Genomic DNA, 27421 nt, shown 5'->3' with positions numbered 1-27421 from the left:
CCTTGACCCTTACGCACAGAGATTGTTCCAGATTCTCTGAATCTTTGGATGATATTATGCACTGTAGATGATGATAACTTCAAACTCTTTGCAATTTTTCTCTGAGAAACTCCTTTCTGATATTGCTCCCTTATTTTTCGCCGCAGCATTGGGGGAATTGGTGATCCTCTGGCCATCTTGACTTCTGAGAGACACTGCACTCTGAGAGGCTCTTTTTATACCCAATCATGTTGCCAATTGACCTAATAAGTTGCAAATTGGTCCTCCAGCCGTTCCTTATATGTACATTTAACTTTTCCGGCCTCTTATTGCTACCTGTCCCAACTTTTTTGGAATGTGTAGCTCTCATGAAATCCAAAATGAGCCAATATTTGGCATGACATTTCAAAATGTCTCACTTTCAACATTTGATATGTTATCTTTATTCTATTGTGAATAAAATATAAGTTTATGAGATTTGTAAATTATTGCATTCCTTTTTTATTCACAATTTGTACAGAATCCCAACTTTTTTGGAATCAGGTTTGTATATTATAATATGTTGCAATGTGGGTGGGTAGATGACAGATGTGGGTTTAATGTATTAAAATGTTGGCTTTCCAGTATAAACAGTCTCTGAGAAATCCATCCACTGATACATCGAAAAATTCTTTCTTTCTTTCTCTTTCTTTCTTTCTTTCTTTCAAAATTCTTCAGGGAAAAACTGTCCTCTAAAACTCCATGCACAAATGAGGTGTTTCCATTCAGTTTACTTTTGAGAAAATTAGCCATTGTGTAAGAGATAAGTTTCAGAATGACATTGAATGTAGTTTCCAAAATGTCCTTGAAATCATTTAAGGATCCCACGTGTTCTATTGTTCACCAAAACAAATCATCCCGCCCCAAACTTATGCCATTGGTTGAGTGCTAACTCAAATACATTCTCGTTCTGAGAAAAGTATGATTTTATGAGTTCATTGTGTGATCGCAGGTCGAGAGGATGACAGCTCGAGTGTACTGCGCTGTGTTATTGTGTCTGTCTGGACGCTTGAGCACAACAGATGCTGCTCCAGGACCAGGCTTCACAGGTGAGAAGATCCATGTTCTTTTAACTTCATTACACAGCCTGAATAAATGCATAGACAAGTGCCTTACAAAATATGACATTTCAGCACATTACAATTTACAAACATACAGTACAGTTGTTCAGTGAAAGATGAACTTCAAACATCAGTTTAAATAATTCATATAAAGTTATAGAAATATATAAAGTCATATATGTAAGTTATCTTTTATGTTTTATCTGTTACTTTTTATACATGTATATTCCATCGTACAAGGAAAACACATATAGATATTATTTTTTACTGTAAAACAAAAACATTAATATTATTATGGTTACAAAATCATTACCAGATATGTTTTGTAACAAAAAAAAGTTTTGTATTTTCACATTTTAACAATAACTATAATAGGCAAAATAACATGGTGAGCTAATTATAACTTATAACTTCTTCAGTAAAAGTGTGAGGTTGTTAAGTTTTTGTCATGGATTAAAATTATTAAACTGAATTTTGACAGATACAATTGCTTGCAACTGGTGTTACAGACTTTTTATATGACACTGACACAGTTTAGGGGTAAAGTAGATTTCTACTTTAATTTGAAGCAGATGTGAATTAGCTTGAGAGACATTGCAAAACCACTGACTTACAGATGCTGAAACAAACATTTATTACAACCTGGTCTCCTCTAATGATACTCTTCTGTAGTGCCTGGTTACTCTCCAGGGAAGGTGACGATCGTGGGGTCCCCTCGAGGATGTGCTTCTGACAGAGACTGTTCTAGAGGATACAGATGCTCTGGGGCCGTGTGTGTGCCGCCTGCTTTCAGTGATGAGCCATTCAGTGAGTTTCAATTATAAATGGATAATAATAAAGGTCTTTCAAAAGGAACTCTTGGTGTAGGAACAGTTTTAGATCAGAAATTGCTGGTAAAGTAAAAAAATAATACCAATAAAAAATAAAAAGCAAGCAACACATTGAATAAAACATGACATTTTAAAGTAGAAAGACTGAAATAGCTCTTTCTTGTAAAAAATATTCCAATAATATATAAAACTTCCAAAAATCTTTTTACAGTGAAAAAGACATTCAGCATTCAGTGATGTGGTTTCTCTGTCATGTGTTTGTATAACAGAAAAGCCAGGAGTGTGTCCAATCAGACAATATGCAGCAGAAATGTGTGCCAGGATTCGTTTCAGGCCCTGTGCTGATGACAGTGACTGTGCCAACAATGAGAAATGCTGCAGCAATGGATGTGGACGTCAGTGTATGCCTCCAGTTATAGGTATATTACATTATATTATATTATATTATATTATTATTTATGTTGAATGCTTGAATCTGATTGGTTGACGAACGTACTAAGGTGTGCTATTATTTTCAGGGAAACCCACGGCTAAAGCAGACAGAGCCTTTGCAGTTGCTGATCCACGGTTATGGAATCAGATGCCACCTGACATTAAGAGTGCTCCCTCTATTTCTGTTTTTAAATCTAGACTCAAGACATATCATTACTCTGTAGCCTTTTTGATTATTGAATTATATTATTATTTGTGCTCTATAAATAAAATTTACTAAAAAAACTTCTACTAATTTACTACAACAGCAAAAGAACCAAAAACCCCAGTGAAAAAGACATTCAGCATTCAGTGATATGGTTTCTCTGTCATGTGTCTGTATAACAGAAAAGCCAGGAGTGTGTCCACGCAGACAATATGAAGCAGCAATGTGTCCCCGGATACGTTTCAGGCCCTGTGCCGATGACAGTGACTGTGCCAACAATGAGAAATGCTGTAGCAATGGATGTGGACTTCAGTGTATGCCTCCAGTTACAGGTATATTACATTATATTATATTATATTATATTATTATTTATGTTGAATGCTTGAATCTGATTGGTTGACGAACGTACTAAGGTGTGCTATTATTTTCAGGGAAACCCACGGCTAAAGCAGACAGAGCCTTTGCAGTTGCTGATCCACGGTTATGGAATCAGATGCCACCTGACATTAAGAGTGCTCCCTCTATTTCTGTTTTTAAATCTAGACTCAAGACATATCATTACTCTGTAGCCTTTTTGATTATTGAATTATATTATTATTTGTGCTCTATAAATAAAATTTACTAAAAAACTACTACTAATTTACTAAAACAGCAAAAGAACCAAAAACCCCAGTGAAAAAGACATTCAGCATTCAGTGATGTGGTTTCTCTGTCATGTGTCTGTATAACAGAAAAGCCAGGAGTGTGTCCACGCAGACAATATGAAGCAGAAATGTGTCCCCGGATACGTTTCAGGCCCTGTGCCGATGACAGTGACTGTGCCAACAATGAGAAATGTTGCAGCAATGGATGTGGACTTCAGTGTATGCCTCCAGTTATAGGTATATTATTATATTATATTATATTATATTATATTATATTATATTATATTATATTATATTATACTGTGGACATGAATGTATGCCTCCAGTTACAGGTATTGTATTAAATTTTATATTATATTATTTTATAAAGTTATATTATATTAAAATATTACTAAAGTAGTTCCATATCACCAAAGTCCCTTTAAGACATTTCACTCTGCGACCATCTTTGAAACGTCTCTGGGGTATTCAAGTGCAGCTCCTATCTCTTTGAATGGGGAAACATCAAATTCTCCAAAACTGTTTGCCAAGCTTTCGATTAAATTTCATATTTGAAATCACCAATGAAATCTGACAACAACTGTCTCATAAATGTTGTTTATAAAAACTCAAATCATGACAAAAAACAAAAAAAAGTATTATTCAGGCTGGATCAAGCTAATGCGCATGCGCAGTCCTAAATGCGCGTCTCGTGCCTCATTTCGGAGGCGAGCGTCTGACTGTTTCTATAGAAACCGGAGCTTCTAAAGGCCGCTGCAGTGACGTGATGACTTCATCAATCGGCGATCGCCTTTTATTTAGAAGGCGGGACTTATTCCGCCTCCCATTCAAAACAATATGAGTTCATCTTGTGTTATTCTATAGTCTTTGATATCACTTAGCCAAATGATTTCAGTTATTTCAAAGGTCCTTACAGCCTACAAAAGCAAAAGAACTGAAACCCATGACAACACTGACCAAGCAAATAATGCATGCATGTTAGTATCCAGTTAACAACTGGATAAAAAGAACAAATTATTTCCATGTTTTTTTGGAAATAATGTTAAGCGGAATAATTGACTCCGGTTTGTTGAATTATTAGAAAATAATGCACACTCGAGTTCTTATCGTGACCACATTACCACCTCAGGTGTGCATTATTTTCTAATAATTCAATGGCCTATCGTCAATTATTTCTTAATAAATGCTTCTCGAGTATTTTTCAGTCAGTTCGTGTTAACTAATGTAGTAAACTAATGTTAACAAATGGATTATAAAATGTTATATTTTATATTATATAATACTTGGGTCATCTTTTTCATTGCCTTAGTTTGTGTCTTATTTTATAAGTATAATTTTATATTATATTCTCTATGTCAAAAGTACCTGAATTCAGCCTATAGCACTGTTTCAGACACAGGGTGGCTTTACAAAATTAAAAACAATGATGAATAATACTTAGAATGCAATTCACTCTGTGAGTAAAACTATATATTCATGCTTTGAGTGTTTTGTGCTGTACATCTGAGGCTGAATGCCACTAAATGGCCAGACTAAATCTGAATCTCTATCCATGCAGTCAATATTCCCTACTGAAGAGGACTCCAAATAATGTTCCCATGATGGTCAGTGCCCTGCTGAACAGAAATGTTCCTCAAACATGCATGCAGTGAAACTCTGCCGATTTATCCAGTGGAAATAGTAGTGAGATTGATTTTGCATAATACATACTTGAATTATTTTACTTAAATCAATCAAGTTGTTCATTTCTTTTTCTTTCAACATTTGTATGCTTTTGAGAACAAAATGTACCATCACTTTATGCCTCCATTTCTTCAGCTCACTAATTTCAGCTATGGACATGGCTAGATTGCTAATTAAATACAATTTTAAATTTTTTTTTTTTTGCACATATGTAGAACCAATCATATATATATATATATATATATATATATATATATATATATATATATATATATATATATATATATATGTTATGAGTCATGTCACCTATATCCTACATATAAACTGTTGTATCCTTTTTGCTCTGTGATGGATATGAGATCCTCCCGGCCATGATTAAAGCATATTCAAAGGCATTGTTTGGAGTCTGTCTGATAATTGCTCTAGACACTAGAGATCTTACTTCTATTCTCAAGTGACAGTGTTTAGTGGAGCACTAGAAATCTTACTTTCATTCCCAAGTAGTGCTGAAGTGGAACACTACAGACCTGTTGAACATTATATTATACTACAGGGCTGTTGAACGCTTGAATGAGATTGCCTGACAAACATTCTAAGGTGTGCAATTATTTTCAGGGAAAAGCATGGTTGAAATGGTTCCAGGCAGGTCCTGACTGCATTGGAACGCAGGGAGAGTCCTCAAAGTTGATGTGTTAGAAACAGGAAAAAAGGGCCAAGGTCTGCAGTGGTCAGTATCTATCAAAAGTGATCCAAAGAATGAACAGTGGTGAACCGGCGACAGGGTCATGGGCGGTCATGGCTCATTGGTGGTCCGATTCAACAGACGAGCTACTGTAGCTCAAATTGCTCAAGAAGTTAATGCTAGTTCTGATAGAAAGGTGTCTGAATACACAGTGCATCACAGTTTGTTGTGTATGGAGCTGCATAGCAGCAGACCAATCAGGGTGCCCATGCTGACCCCTGTCCACTGCCGAAAGAGACACGTGAGCTTCAGAACTGGACCACGGAGCAATGGAAGAAGGTGGTCTGGTCTGATGAATCATGTTTTCTTTTAGTATAGTATAGCATAGCATAGCATAGCATAGTATAGCATAGTTAATCTGGTGCATCTTCACATGCTCAACAAAGTGCATGGAATAAAAAACGAAACTATTTATGGACAATACCAGCAACACTTGTGGCGTTGAGGGGTAAATAAAAAAAAAAGGAGCTAAAAGATCAGCATTTTATTTTGCCAATGCGTTTTGGCACACAGGCCTTCATCAGGGCTAAAATCTTGTGTCCTGCCATCCATATGGATGTTACTTTGACACATACCACCTACCTAAGCATTGTTGCAGACCACCTTCACCCTTTCAAGGAAAAGGTATTCCCTGGTGGCTGTGGCCTCTTTCAGCAGGATAATGCTCCTGCCACAAAGCAAAAATGGTTCAGAAATGGTTTGAGGAGCACAACAACGAGTTTGAGGTGTTGACTTGGCCTCCAAATTCCCCAGATCTCAATCCCCACCTCTAGTAAGAGTCCATGCCTCGACGGGTCAGGGCTGTTTTGGCAGCAAACGGGGGACCAAAACAATATAAGGAAAGTGGTCATGTTATGCCTGATCGGTGTATGTGTATACAAACTACCATGTCATGTAACAGATTATAGAAGGATTTACAGTAATTCAAACTGAATGTTACAGTTGAGATAAAAATACATTCTTACTCAAAATCTCTCAAGGCATGTAAAAAATCTCTGCAAACCATTCCCAACATCCAATGGGTTTCCAGTCAGTTTATTACTGGAAAGTTAACCAGTGTTAAAGAGATGCTTCAGAATTCAAATTCAAATTCAATAACACCAAGTCTAGAGGTCATTATGTGGTCTGCCCACAGGCAAATGCACGAAAAAAAGGCAAAACACTAAAAACAGTCCAGTCCTTCAAAACAACACACATTTGAATATCAGTGCATTACAGAAAGTAGAAAATGGGCTATATGCCACATTCGTAGACATACATTTTCAGTAGTTGAATTATAGTGTCTGTGTTTCTGTGAAATGCTCTCAAAGGAGTGGCGTAAACTGAGATGACTTAACATCACGCTCTTCCATGTATATTTCTCCCAAATGCCCAAACCATGCAGTTCCTTTTAAAAATGTTCTTGTGACAGCAAGCTTTGTTTATGCTTGTGAAAAGAAAAAAAAAAGGTGGATAATACATTTTGGAAGCTCATTTGTTCAACAAAAGTTCAGAACAGTGGTGTCAAGTCCTTCCAGGGCTGAAAAGCATCTTAAAACTCCAGCAGATGCCGTTTTAGAGTCACAATTCTCTAAGCTGCCTAACATGGACATTTCTGGAGTCAGAACTGCTCTCGGCAGTTAGGTCAGCAGTGGCACTCCCCTTATGCGACGAACGAGGTTGGCCAAGCGTTTGGCCAGCGGTGGACTCGGTTCATCCACCTGGAATGTGCGGGTCAGCAAATTGTAAAAAGAGCCGTAGCCCACTGCGACCACCGTGCAGGTGAGGCAGATGACGTTGTAGGGCATGCTGAAGTCAGGCGTGGGTAGATTTACCAGCAGGGGTTCTGTGTACACTCGCACAAAGTAGCTCGACTCTTCTTTGACTGGGACACTGGAAGTCAGAGGTGAAAAAGTTATAAAGAACAATAACAACTAAGGTACACTTATTTACTATTAACACCAAGGCCAGTTTATACTTACAAACTGCTAAACAACGGTTGGTCTTGTGTGAAGTTGGTGTTCATTGCAACCATACTTGGCACAAGGGCGCTGACCACAGAGGATCTGCAATAACATATTTATGGAACATCAGTCAGATATAGGGAGTGGCACACAGGATGTGTAACTAATTCATACAACAATTATGACATTTTATGATTTACATTAAGACAAGTATTTTGAAAGATCCAGGTTTTTTTGTAATTCTTAAAAAGCAAGAGTCTTACCCAACATAGAAGCCGTGGTTGGGATCAGGGGTGTACTCAGTCCATTTGAGAAGGGCCCTTTCAAACTGTACAGTGACCTCTGTCATTGAGTGAGGCGGTAACTGGATCAGCATCTCTAGTAGATGAGGACGATGGCGATCTTTAGCGGGCTGGTAGTGAATGTAACCTACAGGAGAAGGAACCAAAGTCTATAAACTCTTTATGCTCCTTTTTCTGTCCGCTAAGGATGATTTGAAAAAGGATAGTTTCTAATAGCTATAAACTTTTTTGATATTTAAACTCCCTCACTTTAAATAATGTTGAAAATTATTGTGAAATATTACTATAATTTAAAATAATTGTTCCCTTTCAAATGGGAACTTGCACTTCGTCCTAGGACACTAATGGGGAATGCCTGTCTGAAGCACCATGACATCACTTTTGGTGTGACCATAGTGTAAATAGGGCACCTGTAGTACACGTCGTCCTCTTTCTTGTCTTCAGGAGCCGTTTGTTTGTTGTAACATGTCGAAGGCAATATGGCAGCTAAAACTTTCAGGAAGTGTGTTCATCCGTGTCAGTGCTATGTGACACATGATGACACATGAGCTGTGCGTGATTTGCTTGGGCGAGGAGCATGCTCGCTCAGTCCTCCAGGGACTTTCTATGAAAAAACTTGTCCCTTGTTTCAAGGAAATTGGAACAATCATCTGTTCCCTGCAGATCCGGACCTGCTTCAGCTGAGGCGAAGAGGAGACTGAGGGGGCGTTCACACCAGACGAGGTGTGTAGCTGACGAGGGCAAGCTGCTGGACGAGGATCTGTTATCGCTTATATTCTCCAATCCTGCCATGGCGGCACGAGAGATACAAGCTGCTTAGACAAGCCATATCTTTACGGCCATAATTGCTCAGCATTCATGCATTCAATTTCTTCCCGATCTGCACACTGAGGAGGAAAGATCGTGGAGAAAGTCATATTAAGCTCGTATTCATCCATTTCAGCATGCTAATTATGCCAGAGTGGAGGGGATGCATGAGCATGGATATGAGATGATGCCACCAGTTGAAGAGACACTGGCTAGCAGTGTTGCAGGGTAGCCAGGCTGATCTGCTGAAAGATGCCAGGGTCTGGGGCTCCACCCTGAGGCAGTAGTAGAACTGGGCCAGATCTTTCCCCCAGTCTTGGTGTTTTATGTTGCTAGGTCTCGTTTAGAAATGTTATTCTCAGACTTCCGTTATTAGAGCCCAGCTGGTATGGTTGCACCAGGTTGTATGGCTCTCTTTGTGGCTCCTTGGTTCTACCACACTTTTGGGGATCGTTGCCAGGTTTCCTCTCAATTTAGAGAGTTGTCATGCTGAAAACTCTGCTCCTCAGAGCTACAGTAGGTGGACAACCAAAATGGGTATTACCGCCGCGCATACCGCCGTCGCAGGGCCGTTGCGTTAACTGAAATTCAGTCGCGTGTAAAAAACTACCGCCAGGTGGCGCAAAGGGATGGATTGGAAAGTGACTGTAATAATAAAATGTCGGTTTGTAAACGGAGATGAAAGGACGAAGTAAAACAACAATAACATTATAATATAACATTTTAACATCCTTAAAAACCATTAGAAAATGTAAAGTGAGAGTTAATTTCAAAACGTGGGATAGTCTTTGGCTACAGTCTATGCATCAAAAATTAAAAGAAAGACCTTTACACAAAGTCTTACTGCATGCTATTGTCATTAAACAGTCATATATATATTAGGAGCGCACACACACGGATTAAAAATGTAATATTTTCATTCTGGTTTGCTCTTAGCAAAAAAAAAAAAGTTCTATATGCGGAGCGAAATGAGAACGGTCCAGCATTAAGACCGCATTAAGAGCAATAATTCTTATTAACTGCTATTGTTCTTGATTTTTTTATTGTTGTTATTGTTAGGCTATATATGCTATGTAACGTTTAGTGATTTTGATATTGCAGACTAAAATACCGGCAGGAATAAATATTTTGGCTAATTTACTCATTAAAACCAAAGGTGTTCATCAGTGATTGTACATCAAGAGCAAGGACACGTTGTGTGCATTTTGTTTTGTGCTTTTACCAGAACGAAACGCTCGATTGTCTGTGTGAAAACTGCGCGTGTGCACGAGCGCCAAGAGAACTAATAACAGCAGCAACGAGCACTGGCCATGATTTCCGCTGGAACAACACGTTCCAGCGGATAGATCGCCTCTTATTTAACACAGACCTATATCTTATCGAATTGAGATATTTCTTTCTTTTTAGGTACAATTATTCGCTGAGTTTAAGTTCACTTTTGGGACGTTTCAGATTCTCGCAGAGAGCCAGCTGAAAGCGCACCCTGTTTTTTTATTTTATTTTATTTTTCAAAAGTAGCCTACAAGGTTTTGTTGTTTTTGTGAGCGTACACAAATAAAAGTAGACCATTTGTAGTCTTGCATCAATCTGTAGGCTATCACCAAAAATGACGGAAGGCCTGTTTTAAGTTGTTTCAGCTGTCATGAGGAGAAAATCCATCAGAACGCGCCGGCGCTTTTGTCGGCCAGAGGGATAAAAATGTAACCAATTTAGTTTCATATTTATATTTAAATATTGGGCTATTGCCTAATATATTCTTTTTAAGATGTCACCAATGTTGATTATGAAAAGTGAATAGCATGACGGATGCGCAATGTCGGGAGACATGCAGCGGGTCAGACATAAGTTTGACCACTTCATTAAGTTTTGTTTTATAGTAAGTCTTTCTTTAAAGTGAATTTCGTTTTGTAGAAATTGTATCTTAATTTCAATCAATGTTTCATCAACCAATTGCCTATATTTAATAATTAGGAAGAAAACTAAGAACGTCGGGTGTGGAATGGATTGCGTAACAAACGAAACCATGTTTCCGTGGCCTTTAAATAAGGCTCAATCAATATACGTCTTTCTGTTTTTATTAAATTTATTTATTACTTTATTACTTAAATAATTGATAAGATGTTTTTGGTCGAACAATATATTTTAGCTGGTCTAGTTAGACACAGATTTGCGTAGTGGCTTATTGTGCAAACTTTTTTTTTCTACCACACGCCAACCTCATAACATTTCTTGCAGATTTAAAAAAAAAAAACAAAAAAAAAAAAACAAAAAAAAAAAAAAAAAAAAAACACAACGCTCCGACTTTTAAAAAATCCCTCCTCGCTCCAGTCAAAACTTCGCACATACTCTGCTCGGCAGCAGCAGACGCTGGCAAACGCTCGGGGGGAGGGTTGATCCCATTCGGAACTTCTGCAAATCCCCATAACACAAACAAATAAAGAAACTTACTGCAAATGCTCATAACAAGAGTCTAACAATTGTGTATTTCGTCAGCTTATTTCATATGATCAGATCAGGATGTTCAAATTAACAAAAAGCACCAAGATTGCAAAAAGGTCTGTCATGCACATAGCTTAGGCTAATATTTTGAGTCTCCCGCCCTCTGGATTAATGGCTTTGGTGACAAACATTTTAAACAAAGCGCCCTTCCCCCTATCTCAAACTTGTCAAGTGTTGCAGAGCAAGCACTGTTAGGTTGGGTGAGTGCTTTTTATACACACAAGATAATGTAAACATTATACATTGAAATATAAATGGAACATAATCGGTTTGTTGTTTTTCTTTAACATTTTTTTTTTATTTCTTTGTCTTTAAGGAACATTGGATGGCAGTAAAGATTCTGTACAGTTATTGTTCTAATAATACGGAGCCATAAAGTAACATATCTTGGTCAATTCTTTCGAGCTGCTTTACAGCTTAACCACAGTTTGCAACATCAACAGTTATTGAAATAAACTGAATCAACACAGATCTGCTGATATAAATAGGCCTAAATAAATAGCAAAAATTGTGTTTGTACGGTTCATTTGAACTATAATTTAATAATTTATGTTATGATGTTATAGAGGTAATGTACAGATGCCTATATGTTTTGCATAAAGTAAGAATATTTAATAAAGAATCTTAAACTTCCAATATTAAACATGTTCTCGTCATTTTGCTCTTAACTGCAGTCAAAATACAAATAGGCCTATAAAATATTCATATGCATTGTGTAGCCCATTGTGGAGAGTCAGATTAGGCGCAAACTATCTATAGCAGAAACTTTTTATCTTAATAGCCTAGCACTTGTTGAATAACAAAATGTTGATTATTGGGATATCAACGTTTTTTTTTTTGTTCGTAATTGTGTAGCTTATGGCATGACATTTCTTTTTGTAATGTTTATGAGCGTGTTAATGGATACAAACTGCACAATTGCAGTTTATCAGATTGTTACATAGCTATAATTGCACGATATGGTTGAAACATTAACACATTAAAATCGTCTGATAATCATACAGTAGTTAACAAGAACCCTTTGTAAGCGATGTATTACCATTACATCATGGGCATACGGGACACCCCCGCAGCCCCCGCCCTATATGGGCCCCGTCGCAGATTATTTACTAGCCTTTGCTTTTTTTAGAACTAAACTCAATTGACTAAAGATAAAAATAAAGCATCCAACTGAATCAGTTGAATGCTTTATTTTTATCTTTAGTCAATTGAGTTTAGTCGAAAATGCAAGCAGAATACAATAGAAAATAGTGCTAAATTATCACAAAAGGGGGGAAAATTCACTCTTGTTTCCATCGCCTTTTGTAAGGTAGCCAAGACAACAGCAAGCTTTGATGCGCTATTACTGTGTTACTGTTAGAGGTCGTGTGCCGAGACAAATGAATATGTTCGGTCTTTGCTGAGATATTATTATTATTATTATTATTATTATTATTATATTGCCCAAAGGTAAATATCCTAGCCAATAAGTCTAGAGTTAGGCTATTTCTTTATTCTTTTACTGTAAATATATGAATTTAGTTTAGGCCTATATATCATTTGATGCACCGATCGAAATTACTGAAAATTTGCGGCCGAAACAGCAATTTACGCGCTTGTCTAAGGGAACCTTATATAGCCTAGCCTTTTATGCAAATTTGTGTCTAACTTAGAATTTAGACCAGCTAAAATATATTGTTAGACCAAAACATCTTATCAATTAATTAAGTAATAAAGACATGTATTTAAGAAATTTAATAAAAACAGAAAGACATCTATTGATTCAGCCTTATTCAAAGGCCACGGAAACATGGTTTCGTTTGTTATCCATTTCACATCCGACATTCTTGGTTTTCTTCCTAATTATTAAATATAGGCAATTGGTTGATGAATCATCGATTGAAATTAAGATACAATTTCTACAAAACGAAATTCACTTTAAAGAAAGACTTACTATAAAACAAAACTTAATGAAGTGGTCAAACTTATGTCTGACCCGCTGCATGTCTCCCGACATTGCGCATCCGTCATGCTATTCACTTTTCATAATCAACATTGGTGACATCCTAAAAAAAATTATATTAGGCTATAGCCCAATATTTAAATATAAATATGAAACTAAATTGGTTACATTTTTATCCCTCTGGCCGACAAAAGCGCCGGCGCGTTCTGATGGATTTTCTCCTCATGACAGCTGAAACAACTTAAAACAGGCCTTCCGTCATTTTTTGGCGATAGCCTGCAGGTTGATGCAAGACTACAAATAGTCTACTTTTATTTGTGTACGCTCACAATAACAACAAAACCTTGTACTTGTGAAAAATAAAATAAAATAAATAAACAGGGTGAGCTTTTAGCTGGCTCTCTGCGAGAATCTGAAACGTCTCAAAAATGAACTTAAACTCAGCGAATAATTGTACCTAAAAAGAAAGAAATATCTCAATTCGATAATAAATTCGTAGGTCTGTATTAAATAAGAGGCGATCTATGCGCTGGAATGTGTTGTTTCTGAATTTGATATTTGATATTTTAAGGAATAGAATACAGTCCTGCATTTAAATGCGGCTGCAGGAGTTGCAGTTTTTTTATGACGTTTTATTAATCCGTCCATTCTTTTTAGTTTCAATGATTTAGCTAAATCGTGCCTTAATAATGGGAGCGAAATTATTCAGTGACTCACGTTTTAAAATAAAGGATATAATTCATGAAACACGCAACAATTTCTTAATCAGTGTCCAAACAGATAGGCTATATTTTTCCTAAGTAGTTATCTGTCAAAATAAAGGACAGGTAACGAATAACAAAGTATCTGCGTGTCAAAAATCCATACTGTTTTATTAAAGGAGTTTAAAATATAAATAAAAAATGTATTTGTGATAAATATAGGCATAATATGTGAGAAAATTGACATTTTGCATAAAGATAAATGTGCTTAGATGCATTTGTTGGATAACGTGGTTAAAGCTCCACTCAGCGGTCAAAAGCTGCAAATGCACTTTGCGACGCGGCGGCGGCGGTAGAAACACCGTTTTGGATGGCTACCTACTGTACGCATTAGATACTGATTGGAGTTGTGTGGCTCTCTTTGAGCGTAGTTAGGTTTCCCCTTGCTGTAGAGGGACGTTATCCTGAAGCCTCCGCTCTGAGAGCTCTGTGAGGGCAGTAGATTGGGTGGTAGGTTCTCTTTTGAAGCTTCCCTGGTTAACTGTCCTCGAGGTGGAATTGTTAGGTTTCCTCTTATTTTAGAGATTCTTCCTGCTGAAGGCTCTGCCCCAAGGGATCCACTTGGATGGCAGTATCGAGTGTGAGGCTTCTCTTAGCCTCTTTGGTAAGCAGGATGTTTTGTCCTTGGCCATATTCCCTTAGAGGCCTTTTATACCAGGCCCTGTGCTAAGCTGCCCTTCATAGCTAGGGTTACTGGCTATAGGGATACAGTCTTTGACAACCAATGGCGCATACCGCTAGAACAGGGAACTTGACTCCAGTTAATTCCATTGATGTCACTAACTTATGTCACAGCACTCATTCCTTCAGCATGGCGGAGTGAGCATTTGTCCCCCCATTAGCGTCCTAATACGCATTGCAAGTTCCCATTCAAAAGGGTACATCTCAGGTTACAAATGTAACCATGGATCCCTGAGAAGGGCAACGAGACACTGTGCACTGTTGCCATGTGTCTATTAGCATAGACCTCACCCTGAGTGAGCTGTACACAGTCTGCCATGTTTATCTTCTAGCCAGAGCATTCAAGTAAGAAATTCAATTAAGAGATTTTCTGTTTTTCTTTTGTTGTTTGATGTTTAATACACAGATCTAATATACACATGCAATTTCTTTACTTGCTGTTTATGTTCACAGACATAACCGACTGTTTATGTGAACTGTGTGCATTTTTGACATAACCTTGCATATATTTAAGCACAAAACACATGAAAAAGAACTTAGTTTAATATTCCTGCAGTGCACCATTTGACATCCAGCTCTCTGTGCGCACTTAGAAAACCATATCAGAAATTTAGACTAATATGGCTTTAAAACACATGTACAACTTTCATGATAATGAAGAACTGCAATGTCACGTGAACATGACCGCAATAGAGATGATAATCAAAACCAAACAGATCTTTTAGTTTTTGGAACAGTATTCGAGGCACAAGCTGTAAAGGCTCCAACTTCTTCTGGAAAGTGGGGTGAGGAGCAGCAGCTTATTTGCCTTTAAAAGACACATGCACAAAAACAGCATGTTTTTCCTTCCACTCAAAAATGGCCATTTACAACATGGTATAATAAATTATCTGTGGGGTATTCTGAGCTGAATCTTCACAGATACATTCTGGGGACATCTGAGACTTATATTACATTTTCTAAAAAGGTGCATAATACAGGGTGTCTACTAGGGATGCAACAATACAGTTAGCCCACGGTTCAATACATACCTCGGTTTTTTAACCACGGTTTTCGGTTCGGTTCGGTTCAGTTTGTTATTCTATGCTTAGGCAATAGGAACAGTAAGAGGTTAGTAGAAAAAGTAAAAACGATTTATTGCAATACTCCTTTATTTTATTTAAAAGCAAAGAAAAGTCCACTAGTTTCTAGTGTATTGTATAATATAAAATAATTTTTTATTTTAAAATTAACACTGACATCTCACAGCTGTTGGTAGCCCATGTACAAACTGTACAAACAAATTCTCCAAAGCTGTTTACCAAGCTTTCGATTAAATTTAATATTTGAAATCACCAATAAAATCTGACAACAACTGCCTCATTTTATTTTATTTTTTTTCTCAAACGCTGGAATCATGACAAAAAATCTGTACTTTTCAGGCTGGATCAAGCTAATGTGCATGCGCAGACCTAAATGCGCGTCTCTTGTGCCTCATTTCGGAGACACTAGTCTGGCTGTTTCTATAGAAACCGGTGCTTCTAACGGCCGCTGCAGTGACGCGATGACTTTATCAGTCAGCGATTGGCTCTTATTTAGAAGGCGGGACTTATTCCACCATATTGCGCGTTTCACTTTCTCCCATTCAAAACAATACGAGTGACGCGTCTTGTGTTATTCTATAGTCTTTGATTATACTCAACGGCAAAACCGAAATGTCTCCACACCACGGATTTGAAAGACGCCGGCGCTTTCTCGTACTGTAGCCTCACTTCCCCGCCGCTCGCCATGTTAAAGTGTGGAATGATGGTTCAGCGCCCCCTAACTTTAGAGCATAGTGATTGAATATTTACTCGCGGGGAGGAGTACTCGTAGACTTACAGGCACACACAAACAGTCAATTCGGAGAGAAATAAAACGCACATAAATTATTTAAATGTAAAACCGAAAAAAACGCAATTCACAAGCGCGTATTGAACCGTGGATGTCGTACCGAACGGTTCAATATTATATTGAGAATTGTGGCATCCCTAGTGTCTACAGATATAAACAAGTTCAATTTAAAACTTTTTAAGGACCCGCGCCCACCCTGTAATAGGTCCCCTTTAAGCAGCACAACTGTTTTCACCATTGTTAATAAAAATAAATGTTCAAATAAAATCAGTATATTAGGATGAAAACTGTTATTTTAAAGGGGGCTATAATGCTATTTCATGTATTCTGACTTATTTACACTGTTAAAGAGATTCTCGTGCTAAACATGGCCAAAGTTTCAAAACACGAGTTGGACATATGATGGAGTATTTCTGTGCCAAAAATACTCAGCCAAATGCTCATAAACTTTGCGGTCTTTTTGTCGAGTATGGGTCTGTGTGACACCATAAAGGTCTGAATTCCTTGTACGGGCACTTCTCCCAGAAGAGCGCGCGCACACACGTCGACCAGAGCGAGAGAGCAAGAGCATGCCCATCAACAGGTCACAGGACTTCACGAAATCAACAGTGTCACCAAAGAAGTGTGTTTTTGGTTGTGAGGTAAAGACAACCTTGCTTCCCAAAGAACCCAGCGTTAAGTGGAGATGAGAGTTCTATGCTCACGCATTACATTGATTTCTTACTTTGCAATCTAACGGTTATTTTTCTTAAATGACTCGATGATGTATGCAGCCTTCAAAGGGTGCAGCCCCTGAACTGGGACACAGCCATTGTTGAAAACGAAACTCTTGCTCTTGGTGATGTGTGTGTGTGTGTGTGCACGCTCATCAGGGAGAAGTGCTCATACAAGGAATGCGGAATTCCTTGTATAGGCACTTCACTCTTTATGATGTCATACAGGCCATACTCAAAAAACAAAAACAAAAAAAAAACAGAACCCCGGTCCACAACCGGAAGTAGTATATTTGGCACAAAAATACTCCATAAGTCCAACTTGTGTTTTGAAATTTTGGACATGTTTAACATGAGTAAGGATGCACCGATACCAGTATCGGTATCGGGCCCGATACCAAGCTCATGTACTTGTACTCGTACTCGTAAAAATACCCCCGATACCAAAGACCGATACCTCACGTGACGTAACCGACAGAATTGTCCGTGCACAGAGACACCGGCGGCAGCAGCAGAAACAATGTCAGCCTCAGAGGTGTGGAAATACTTCAAAATTAATGATGACGACACATACATTGCGAACTGCATGCTTTCAATCTCAATTCGTTATCGATTAGTGAAGGCGGGATAGGTGGAATCGCACTGAATGACACAAACCAGAAGCGTGCTCTCTCTATCGCACACTCTCTCTTTCTTGAGAGCGAGTTCTCTCAGACAGCGCGCGATCAGTTCTCCTCGTGCCTGAATGGTCAAATGCACACATAGTTGTCAAAATGTCCATCCTGTGGAGTATCTGACGTAAATACAGTCGGTTATGGCTTAAGACGACCCAAACATTTGGGTGAAAACAGGATGTGTGTCTATATCCATGGATTCAGTCTTAAAGGGAGCGTTGCCTATATTTGTCAATAATGTTAATAAAACAACAAAAGATGTTAAGTAAATGTATATGGTATAATGTATAATGTATATGGTAAATAAACCTACTGTATCTGAACAAAAATGTTTATTCAATTTGTATCTCTATAGTATTTGTTGTATTGTTTGTAATTTGTTTGTAAATTTCTTTTTATATAACAACAATATATTGGTAATTATGCCCTTTGAAGGATATTGGACACTGAAATTTTTGTTCTTTAAGTTTGTGAGAAGCACATAAAAGTTAGTCTCACTGTGCTATATAAATGTATAGGCATTGGTATCGGTATCAGTATCAGCGAGTACCAGAAGAAAAAAAAAAAGTGGTACTCATACTCGGTCCTTAAAAAAATGGCATCGGTGCATCCCTAAACATGAGAATGCAACTCTTTAAAGGGGACCTATTATGCAAATTCACTTTTGGACATAAATGTGTGTTGGCAGTGTGTGTACAAAACCACCCTATAACGATAACAATCCAACCACTTATTTTTTTTAACCCCCATACAAGGGATGATCTCACTACAGTAGCCCATTTTCAATTTATTGTGCCTGCGAACTCAACCTGACACCCCCCACACCCGAAAAAAAAAAAAAGAAAAAAAACTCTACAGATCTACATGATTCACATATAAATGACATATTTTGATTCAAAACTGTGAATTTTGAAGAAAAACGACTAGTTTGCAGGTATGGATATTGTGAAATATTTGATCAATTTAATGAATCCTTCATGATTTTTTCAAATATATATAAATGTCAGCAATAATCAGTTAATGCTCTCATTAAAAATAATAGTAATAATAATAATTTAGTAAATTTAAATTTTAGGGATGCACTGATATGATTTTTTGGGGCTGATACTGATATTAACAAACAATTATTGGCCGATACCGATACCGCTATTTGTCACTTCCTCTCTTAATTGAAATTTTGTCATCAAAATAGATAGTATTTTGATCATGTTTTAAATAATCATGTTTTTAAAAAAAGATAAGTTCTAAAACACCTTCATTAAAATATACTAGCAGGTGTTATTGCTGCATCAAATTACTTGAATGAACATGGATTGGATCCATTTAACATTCAGCAGGCCTACATAAAGACAACAGAACAAAGATACATGCTTTTTAGGTAGGTTTAATAGTTTTAAAGGTACAGAAATAAAGCAAACAAATGATTGTAACAATTTATTGTGATTCATCTTGTAATTTGTTTTTGTATACATTTTAATTTTTTTCTAAGTTTAAATATGTATACGATCTGAGATCTCCTTTACTAAGGCGGGACTCTTATTTTGATGGATTTTCTCGTGTATGGAGATTTTAATACAGGTAATGGAGAGCATGCGCTTTAACGCGCACTTCTTGTGCTCTGTAATGTTTAGCTTTTGTGGTGATTTGTTTAGCGTGAAAAACGGATGCAACAAACTGTTATAAAACATCAGTAAAGTATCATCAGTAAAGTAGTCATCATTTCGATGGGGTCCGCTACACTTATGAAAGTTACAGAGGTTATTTGCTTATTTAAACGCGATCTTTTGTTATTTGATTAACTTTAAAAGCACAGAAAGCGGCACTAGGATTACGCAACAGTCATTATACAGGTCAGTGCCTTCACGCAGTTAATTAATAAACCATCGGTTTGTTGTATCAGCCTTTTTCCTGCTACAGCCGATATGCCTATGGTTGTAAATTGAGCAAAAATCGGCTGATAAATATCGGCACATCTCTAGTAAATTTATATCATAGTAAATAGATTAACATTTAGAGAAGATTCACGTTCCCATAATTGAAGAACTGCCCTAAAACAAGCAATAAAATATAAACAAACCATACATAAAGTCCACAATAAATATAGAATAAACTCACTGGGTTTGTTATCACGGGACTTGCTGGTGACTGTAAGGGTGTGAATGTACAGCTGCAGGTACCAGGGCACTGAATCCATCAGCAGCACAGGAAAAGCCCGATATGGGTGGTTATTATAGATGATGGTGTGAATTTCCCCTGTCTGCAGCCCAAAACCAGCCACGTACCGCTCTGCATGCAGCAGGGGACGCAGCATATCACCTAAAGCACAAGGTGAAAGAACCAGAGATTAATAGAATCACATTTAAAAATGACTATGCTTCCAAAGAACATAAGATTGTTAGTGTGTAAAAAGAACGCAAATAGTTCCAGTTATTTTCACTTGATATCATCGTTTTACAATAAGGATATGATGCATCATTTTGGACACTATCTATTAAACTCATTCATACCGCTCTCCCCTTTCCAACGCAGTAGGAGATTGAGTGAACGTAACTGGCCAAACGTCTCAGCTCTGGTCAGGTCATATACTGAATATGTCCTGCGATCCCCTAGCACCACAGCTTGGCTGAGCAGAGAAGTGGCAGGACTCAACTCAAACAGCTCCCCCTGTTGGACAGACAGCATAATGCTCAAAAAAAACAGAAGAAAACTACAGTGGACAATGATCAAATGGAATTTACAAATTTAAAAAAGCTTTTTAGCCAGATCTATTTTCCATTTACAGGAACATTAAAAGCACCACAAAGCAGATAGAAAGTATTCATTGTATTAGTTTCACCTCAGGGTTGTCTGTGATGTCCACATAGACTTTACTAGGAGGCAGCAAGAGGACATGCCTCTGTCAAAGTTCGAGAAAACATCTTAAACAGAGACCATTCTGTGAAAAGATAGTAGACAGTAATGAATACGCAAATGGATTGAGCATAGCACTGCTTCAGGTGTGTAAGTCTAGGCCTTTTCTCTGCTTTTATGACACTTCTCTATTTAGATTTCACTTTTTTCTTCTTAATTTTGATTCATTGTCATTTAAAAAATTTTAATTGACTATGCTTACATGCACCCTCAATGTGATTATAATGAGGTTTAGGCAATATTGCAATTAAACCTCGAAAATTTCATGCAAGCACTCATAATAGTAGATACCATAATCATAGTAAAATGTGGCATATACTGAATTTTAATCGCAATATACACATACATGTAAACACTTTAATCGCATTTGTTCCACCCTGACCAAATTGCACATTGTTTTTTTTAGGGCTGTTCATGTTCATATTGACTATGTTGCACAATATGAATATAGTGCAGTATATTGATTGGTCGAAAGCATTGAAATGTTGACATTTTTAGGTGCATCATCGAAAAAATGACTGAGGCCAGATCCCAAAGACTCAAAGAACACATCCATGTGCGCTGGAAGAGCTTGGGCCAGTAACACACCTACTGTATGTGCTGTGCATTGGGGTATGTGAATAATGGTGGCAAAAACAACCACATTTTCTTAGAGAATAATCAGAATGAATGAAAATTGCATGTAAACAGGAGTGAATAGTTTGGATCGTGACATGTAAACATCTTACTGTGATAAAGTCCTTACTCTGATTAATGGGAATAAATAATCACATTATTGGTGCGCATGTAAATGTGGTCATTGTCTTTTTCAAACAGGTTTCTACGGTCGCCCAGTAGTGCACAACACAACGAAATTAAAAAAGCAAACTTAAGTTCACAACACAACGAAATCAAGCCACAACACAACGAAATCGAGCCACAGCACAACGGAATAAAGCCACAACACAACAAAATCGAGCCACAACACAACAAAATCGAGCTCCAACACAACGACCAACACAACGGAAATGCTCCCGACCACTTGGGGTCTCTCAGAGCTCTGTAATGTTAGTATTCCTTGCCAATGTTCTATAAAGTCGAAGTCTTACAAAGATATAAATACCATGATTAGTTTTAAGTATGTAAACATTGTATATCGACATGAAATATTAATTAAAAATCAACTAAGTGCACAACAGCTTCATATTTATACCTGTGAATGATTTGACGCGCTACCGCGCATGATGTAGGGAACATCCGGCAATTCCACCAAGTGGTTAAAACGTATAATTTGTATTCATTACAATGACTTTGTTTAATATTTAAAAACAGATATATTCAAATTCCAAAGCTTGGTTACTTCCTGTTGGTAACTGACAAGCTTTGGAATTTGAACATGTCTGTTTTTAAATGTTAAAAGTAATTTTAATGAATACAAATTATACGTTTTAACCACTTGGTGGAATTGGCAGACGTTCCCTTCATCATGCCCCGCGGTAGCGCGTCAAATCATTTACAGGACAGGTATAAATATGAAGCTATTGTGCACGTAGGTGATTTTGAATTAATATTTCATGTCGATATACAGTGGTTACATACTGTTGAAACTAATTGTGGTGTTGATATCACTGCCGACTCTATAGAACATTGGCAAGGAAAACTAACTTTACCGAGCTCTGAGAGCCCCCTAGTGGTCAGGAGCATTTCCGTTGTGTTGTGGCTTGATTCCGTTGTGTTGTGGCTTGATTTCGTTTTGTTGTGGCTCGATTTCGTTGTGTTGTGGCTCGATTTCGTTGTGTTGTGGCTTTATTCCATTGTGTTGTGGCTTTATTCCGTTGTGTTGTGGCTCGATTTCGTTGTGTTGTGGCTTGATTTCGTTTTGTTGTGGCTCAATTTCGTTGTGTTGTGGCTCGATTTCGTTGTGTTGTGGCTTTATTCCATTGTGTTGTGGCTTTATTCCATTGTGTTGTGGCTTTATTCCGTTGTGTTGTGGCTTTATTTCGTTGTGTTGTGGCTCGATTTCGTTGTGTTGTGGCTTTATTCCATTGTGTTGTGGCTTTATTCCGTTGTGTTGTGGCTCGATTTCGTTGTGTTGTGGCTTGATTTCGTTTTGTTGTGGCTCAATTTCGTTGTGTTGTGGCTCGATTTCGTTGTGTTGTGGCTTTATTCCATTGTGTTGTGGCTTTATTCCATTGTGTTGTGGCTTTATTCCGTTGTGTTGTGGCTTTATTCCGTTGTGTTGTGGCTCGATTTCGTTGTGTTGTGGCTTGATTTCGTTTTGTTGTGGCTTTATTTCGTTGTGTTGTGGCTTGATTTCATTTTGTTGTGGCTTTATTTCGTTGTGTTGTGGCTTTATTCCGTTGTGTTGTGGCTTTATTCCGTTGTGTTGTGGCTCGATTTCGTTGTGTTGTGGCTTGATTTCGTTTTGTTGTGGCTTTATTTCGTTGTGTTGTGGCTTGATTTCATTTTGTTGTGGCTTTATTTCGTTGTGTTGTGGCTTTATTCCGTTGTGTTGTGGCTCGATTTCGTTGTGTTGTGGCTTTATTCCATTGTGTTGTGGCTCGATTTCGTTGTGTTGTGGCTTTATTCCGTTGTGTTGTGGCTCGATTTCATTGTGTTGTGGCTTTATTCCATTGTGTTGTGGCTCGATTTCATTGTGTTGTGGCTTTATTCCATTGTGTTGTGGCTTTATTTCGTTGTGTTGTGGCTCGATTTCGTTGTGTTGTGGCTCGATTTCGTTGTGTTGTGGCTTTATTCCGTTGTGTTGTGGCTCGATTTCGTTGTGTTGTGGCTTTATTCCATTGTGTTGTGGCTCGATTTCGTTGTGTTGTGGCTTTATTCCGTTGTGTTGTGGCTCGATTTCATTGTGTTGTGGCTTTATTCCGTTGTGTTGTGGCTCGATTTCGTTGTGTTGTGGCTCGATTTCGTTTTTGTTGTGGCTCGATTTCGTTTTGTTGTGGCTCGATTTCGTTTTGTTGTGGCTCGATTTCGTTGTGTTGTGGCTCGATTTCGTTTTGTTGTGGCTTTATTCCGTTGTGTTGTGGCTCGATTTCGTTGTGTTGTGCACTACTGGGCCACCGTAGGTTTCTCATACAGAGCAATATTTTGAAAGCAGCACAGAGCCAGTTTTTACACACTTCTGCTAAAACACCCTACGAATGGCTTACTTATAGTTGCCACACTAAAATGGGAAAGGAGAAAATCTTCTAACATCAAACATTCATTTATTACTCACCCTTTTTGCCTTGGCCTGAAGTGTAGAGATCAAACACAACATTGAGAGTTTGTCTCAGCTCCCATGCCTTATTTGTGCATTGATCATCCTAAGAGAGAAAATCTTGAGGGTCATCGGGATGCAAGGAATTTTCCAGACAATGTACAGTCTGTGCCAGGACATAATTTCTGTATTTTTAAAGAAAGCTTTGAAAAGAACCTTACCTGACAGACGGGTCTGATGTGAACAGCTTGAGAGTGGAAACTGCTGTGAAACAGCTTCTCTGACTTCATGAGAACCGCCAGACCTGCCTGCAGAAAAGAAAAAGGCATAAATTAATGCATTTAATGCCTTCTTTTTAAATGACCAGTTATAAAAAAAAAAGCAGGCAATGATCTGAACCTTAGAACCACAAGGGAGAAGTTTCTTCCAGGGTGTCAGATTCTCAGTGCAGACAATTTCACGTGGTAACGTGGCGTAACGTAGAAAACGGTGATCTGTCGCTGTTTAGAGACAAAAATATCATTATCAAGTACATAAAAAAAAGTTTAAACTTTGATTTGTTGCTTTAAAAATATAGTGTGAGCTATTTGGGTGAATTTAAATAAAGATAAATATCCTGCTGATGTGACACTGACTGAAACCTAAAGGTTCAACAATTAAAGCCGCAAAGTAACAGAAGTAGCGACCTGTCTTTTCTTCTGTATTGTGACATACATTAGATTAAAAACAGATTATTGAAAAGAAAAAAAAAACAGTAGGGCAGGGATTTGGATCTGTTCATCAGTTGATGATTGGATGGAGGCAGATCTTCATGCAAGCTTGCAGTCCATTGTAAGAAATGGGTGGGGTTTAAGCAGATTAAATGATTGGAAGTCTGTCGTTTCACCATTGCAATCTCTCAGTCTCTCTCACAATAAGATCAATAACATGCATTTAGAAATGATTTCATGCCGACTTTAAATCAGTGCAAGTCAGAATGCATCACTGTCAGTGTGAACGCCCCTTTATAATGAACTAAAACGGCCATACCGTTTCCCAGACCCAGCGGTTTAAAAGAAGCACTGGGCTGTACTGTGTTGGTCAGGTCAATGAAGTTCAGAGAGGCACAGAAGATTCCAGAGAGGACATTGGTAAGCTCCTTCCAGTTTCCATCCACACTGAGAATTCAAATTCAACAAAAGTCAGTGGACTGTTAATCCATTTTGGGGTTAAATTTTATTCTGCTCAAATTGCAGAATAAAAATAATATGCTTATAAATCAGGGATACTTGAAAATGATTTTCACAATTGATTTAAGCACATGTAACTACTCACTCGCTGACTGTGTGATGGAACCAGACCCACAGCTCTGCTCCAGGTGGAGAGGGGATGAAGGGCTGACCCCACTGCATGGTCCTCCAGAAACCCTGCGTGAAGGAGATGTGCAGCTCTCGCACTGAAAACTTGGAAAGCACTTGGCCGAGGGATTTGGGGAACAGCCGGTAATGAGAAACTGTAGGCAAAAAAGACAAATCATGAAAACAAATGTTAAAAGTTCCGCTATTATGCTTTGTCAGATATTACCTTTCATATAGTGTGTAATATAGCTACTTTTGAATGTAAAATGTCTGCAAAGTTTCAAAGATTAAAGTGCACAATAAATGGAGTTATTGTCTCCCAAAAGAAATAACCAGATCTGAACTGCCTACAACAAGTCACCATTAATTCCAGTCTCAGTTCCTGCTCAAAACGACATTATGCAAATTTGCATAGTTCCATCCTATGGTCTTCATTGGCTGCCCGCGAACAACGTCTACTTTGACCCTCAAACACTGTAGCTGAGACTTAGAAGAGTTTGGTTCATGTTGTCCACATGTTGAGAAGACGCCGTTTTCAGTGCTGTGAAAGCGAATATAATTTGCATGCATTTCCACAGGATGAGGACTCAAGTGATGAAATTCAGAAATGGTAATGGGCGTTTCGTTTCTGACATGCACTGTAAGTGGTAGTCCAATCACAACAGACTGGGCCATCTGACCAATCAGAGTAGAGCAGGTGCTCAGAAAGGAGAAAAAGAAAGTGTTATTAACCTTGGATGCATGTAACGTATTTTTGGAGACATCAAAAACAAAATTAGAAATAAGAACCTTTAAAATAGCATAACAGGGGCAATTTAAGGAGATAACTCTGTCAACTTTGCTGGGAGCAGCTCTTCAAAAAACTTTTTACTTCTGTTGGTAAACATAGCATAATCAGTATAGTGTATCGACCGAGGTCATTCATTTTATTCTTATTTTAAACAGTATATTATTATACTTATTTTGATAGTATATAACTAATTGTTATATACTTGCACTAGCATATTGTATATGACAATTTAATTCAAACTTTGACCTGTGGAGGGCAGTAATACACTTAGCAGTGTCTACACTGCTGGAATTCAAATAGAGAAGAAGAAGAAGAGAGATAGTTCAAGATGAGCATTTATTGTTAAAACTTATAAATATAATATATATATATATATATATATATATATATATATATATATATATATATATTTTTTTTTTTTTTTTTTTTTTTTTTTTTTTTTAGAAAATGAGCCATGGTTTCTCTAGATAAGACCCTTATTTCTCGTCTGGGATCGCTGTAAACTGTAATTTTGACCTTCAACTGTTTGGGCTCCATTGAAGTCCACTATATGGAGAATAATCCAGGAATGTTTTCATCAAAAACCTTAATTTCTTTTCGACTGAAGAAAGAAAGACATAAACATCTTGGATGACATGGGAGTGAGTAAAATATCAGGAAAATTTAATTTGAAAGTGAACTAATCCTTTAATGATGTGCACAAATAAAGAATATAAATAGTGCAATTTTCCATATTATTACATAATATTGCAAAAAATAAGAATGGTCCAATTTTATTACACGGTGATCGTAAAAGCTACAACTTACCCTGGTTTGAATGAAAAAAAAATTCTATTCTCTTTTTTACATCCCGTGTGTGCCCGTGTACAGTAATATGCTAGCATGCATTGTGATGTACAAAGACAAATTGTTTGAGTGATTGAGTGATGGGTTCATCAGAGATGATAACTCACCTTTCTGTCCCTCTTGCAGGAAGTCAGTATCCCACAGTGTGCGGAACTGGAAGCTGGCATAAATGTCCCCGGAGTGCAGGGGCCGGATGACCAGCTCCTCCTGAAACTCATCTTTCGCCGGCGCTGGTCTAAAAGGTTCGCTGTCTTCCGTGCCATCGCTTCTGTCCACCTCAACATCAGTCGACTGCCATTGCCTTTCATTCAGATCCTCTCCAGTGACGCTGCCATCAGCATTAACTTCTCGGTGAGCGTCTGAAACGCTCTGTTTTTCGCCTACATTACCGTTTGCTTTTTCAAACGTGTCACAGCTACTGGGGTGAGCTAAACTAGAAAAAAACAAAATGATTACTAGAGACAAACCGCACCTGTGCGCTGCCATTTTTGCTACAGCTTCCCTTCTTGCTGCAACACTTCCTGGATGTGGTT

The 27421-nt window shown here is 37.7% G+C and overlaps 2 protein-coding genes across 2 annotated transcripts in view; one reads left to right on the top strand and one right to left on the bottom strand.

Annotated features, from left to right (window-relative positions):
• The window catches only part of LOC125259789 (papilin-like), a 192080-nt gene extending 185144 nt beyond the window's left edge, over nt 1–6936 (top strand). The window contains exons 13-16 of the mRNA XM_048177709.1: nt 2729–2878; nt 2978–3058; nt 3278–3427; nt 6926–6936. Coding sequence (XP_048033666.1) covers nt 2729–2878; nt 2978–3058; nt 3278–3427; nt 6926–6936 — 392 coding nt within the window. The remainder of the gene's footprint in view (nt 1–2728; nt 2879–2977; nt 3059–3277; nt 3428–6925) is intronic.
• Nucleotides 6633–27416, bottom strand: pigt (phosphatidylinositol glycan anchor biosynthesis, class T). The gene is given in 13 exon segments (XM_048178002.1): nt 6633–7487; nt 7577–7660; nt 7822–7987; nt 19925–20125; nt 20317–20473; nt 20646–20681; nt 20683–20744; nt 23934–24021; nt 24137–24223; nt 24315–24415; nt 24945–25072; nt 25230–25407; nt 26996–27416. Coding segments are annotated over 13 exon segments (1920 nt in total). The 5' UTR covers nt 27375–27416; the 3' UTR covers nt 6633–7234.
• Nucleotides 27417–27421: the final 5 nt, after the last annotated feature.

Source organism: Megalobrama amblycephala, linkage group LG24 (assembly GCF_018812025.1).
Source record: "Megalobrama amblycephala isolate DHTTF-2021 linkage group LG24, ASM1881202v1, whole genome shotgun sequence".
Taxonomy (NCBI): Eukaryota; Metazoa; Chordata; class Actinopteri; order Cypriniformes; family Xenocyprididae; genus Megalobrama; species Megalobrama amblycephala.
The sequence above is the reverse complement of the archived record's forward strand: the minus strand, read 5'-3'. Positions and strand labels throughout refer to the sequence as shown.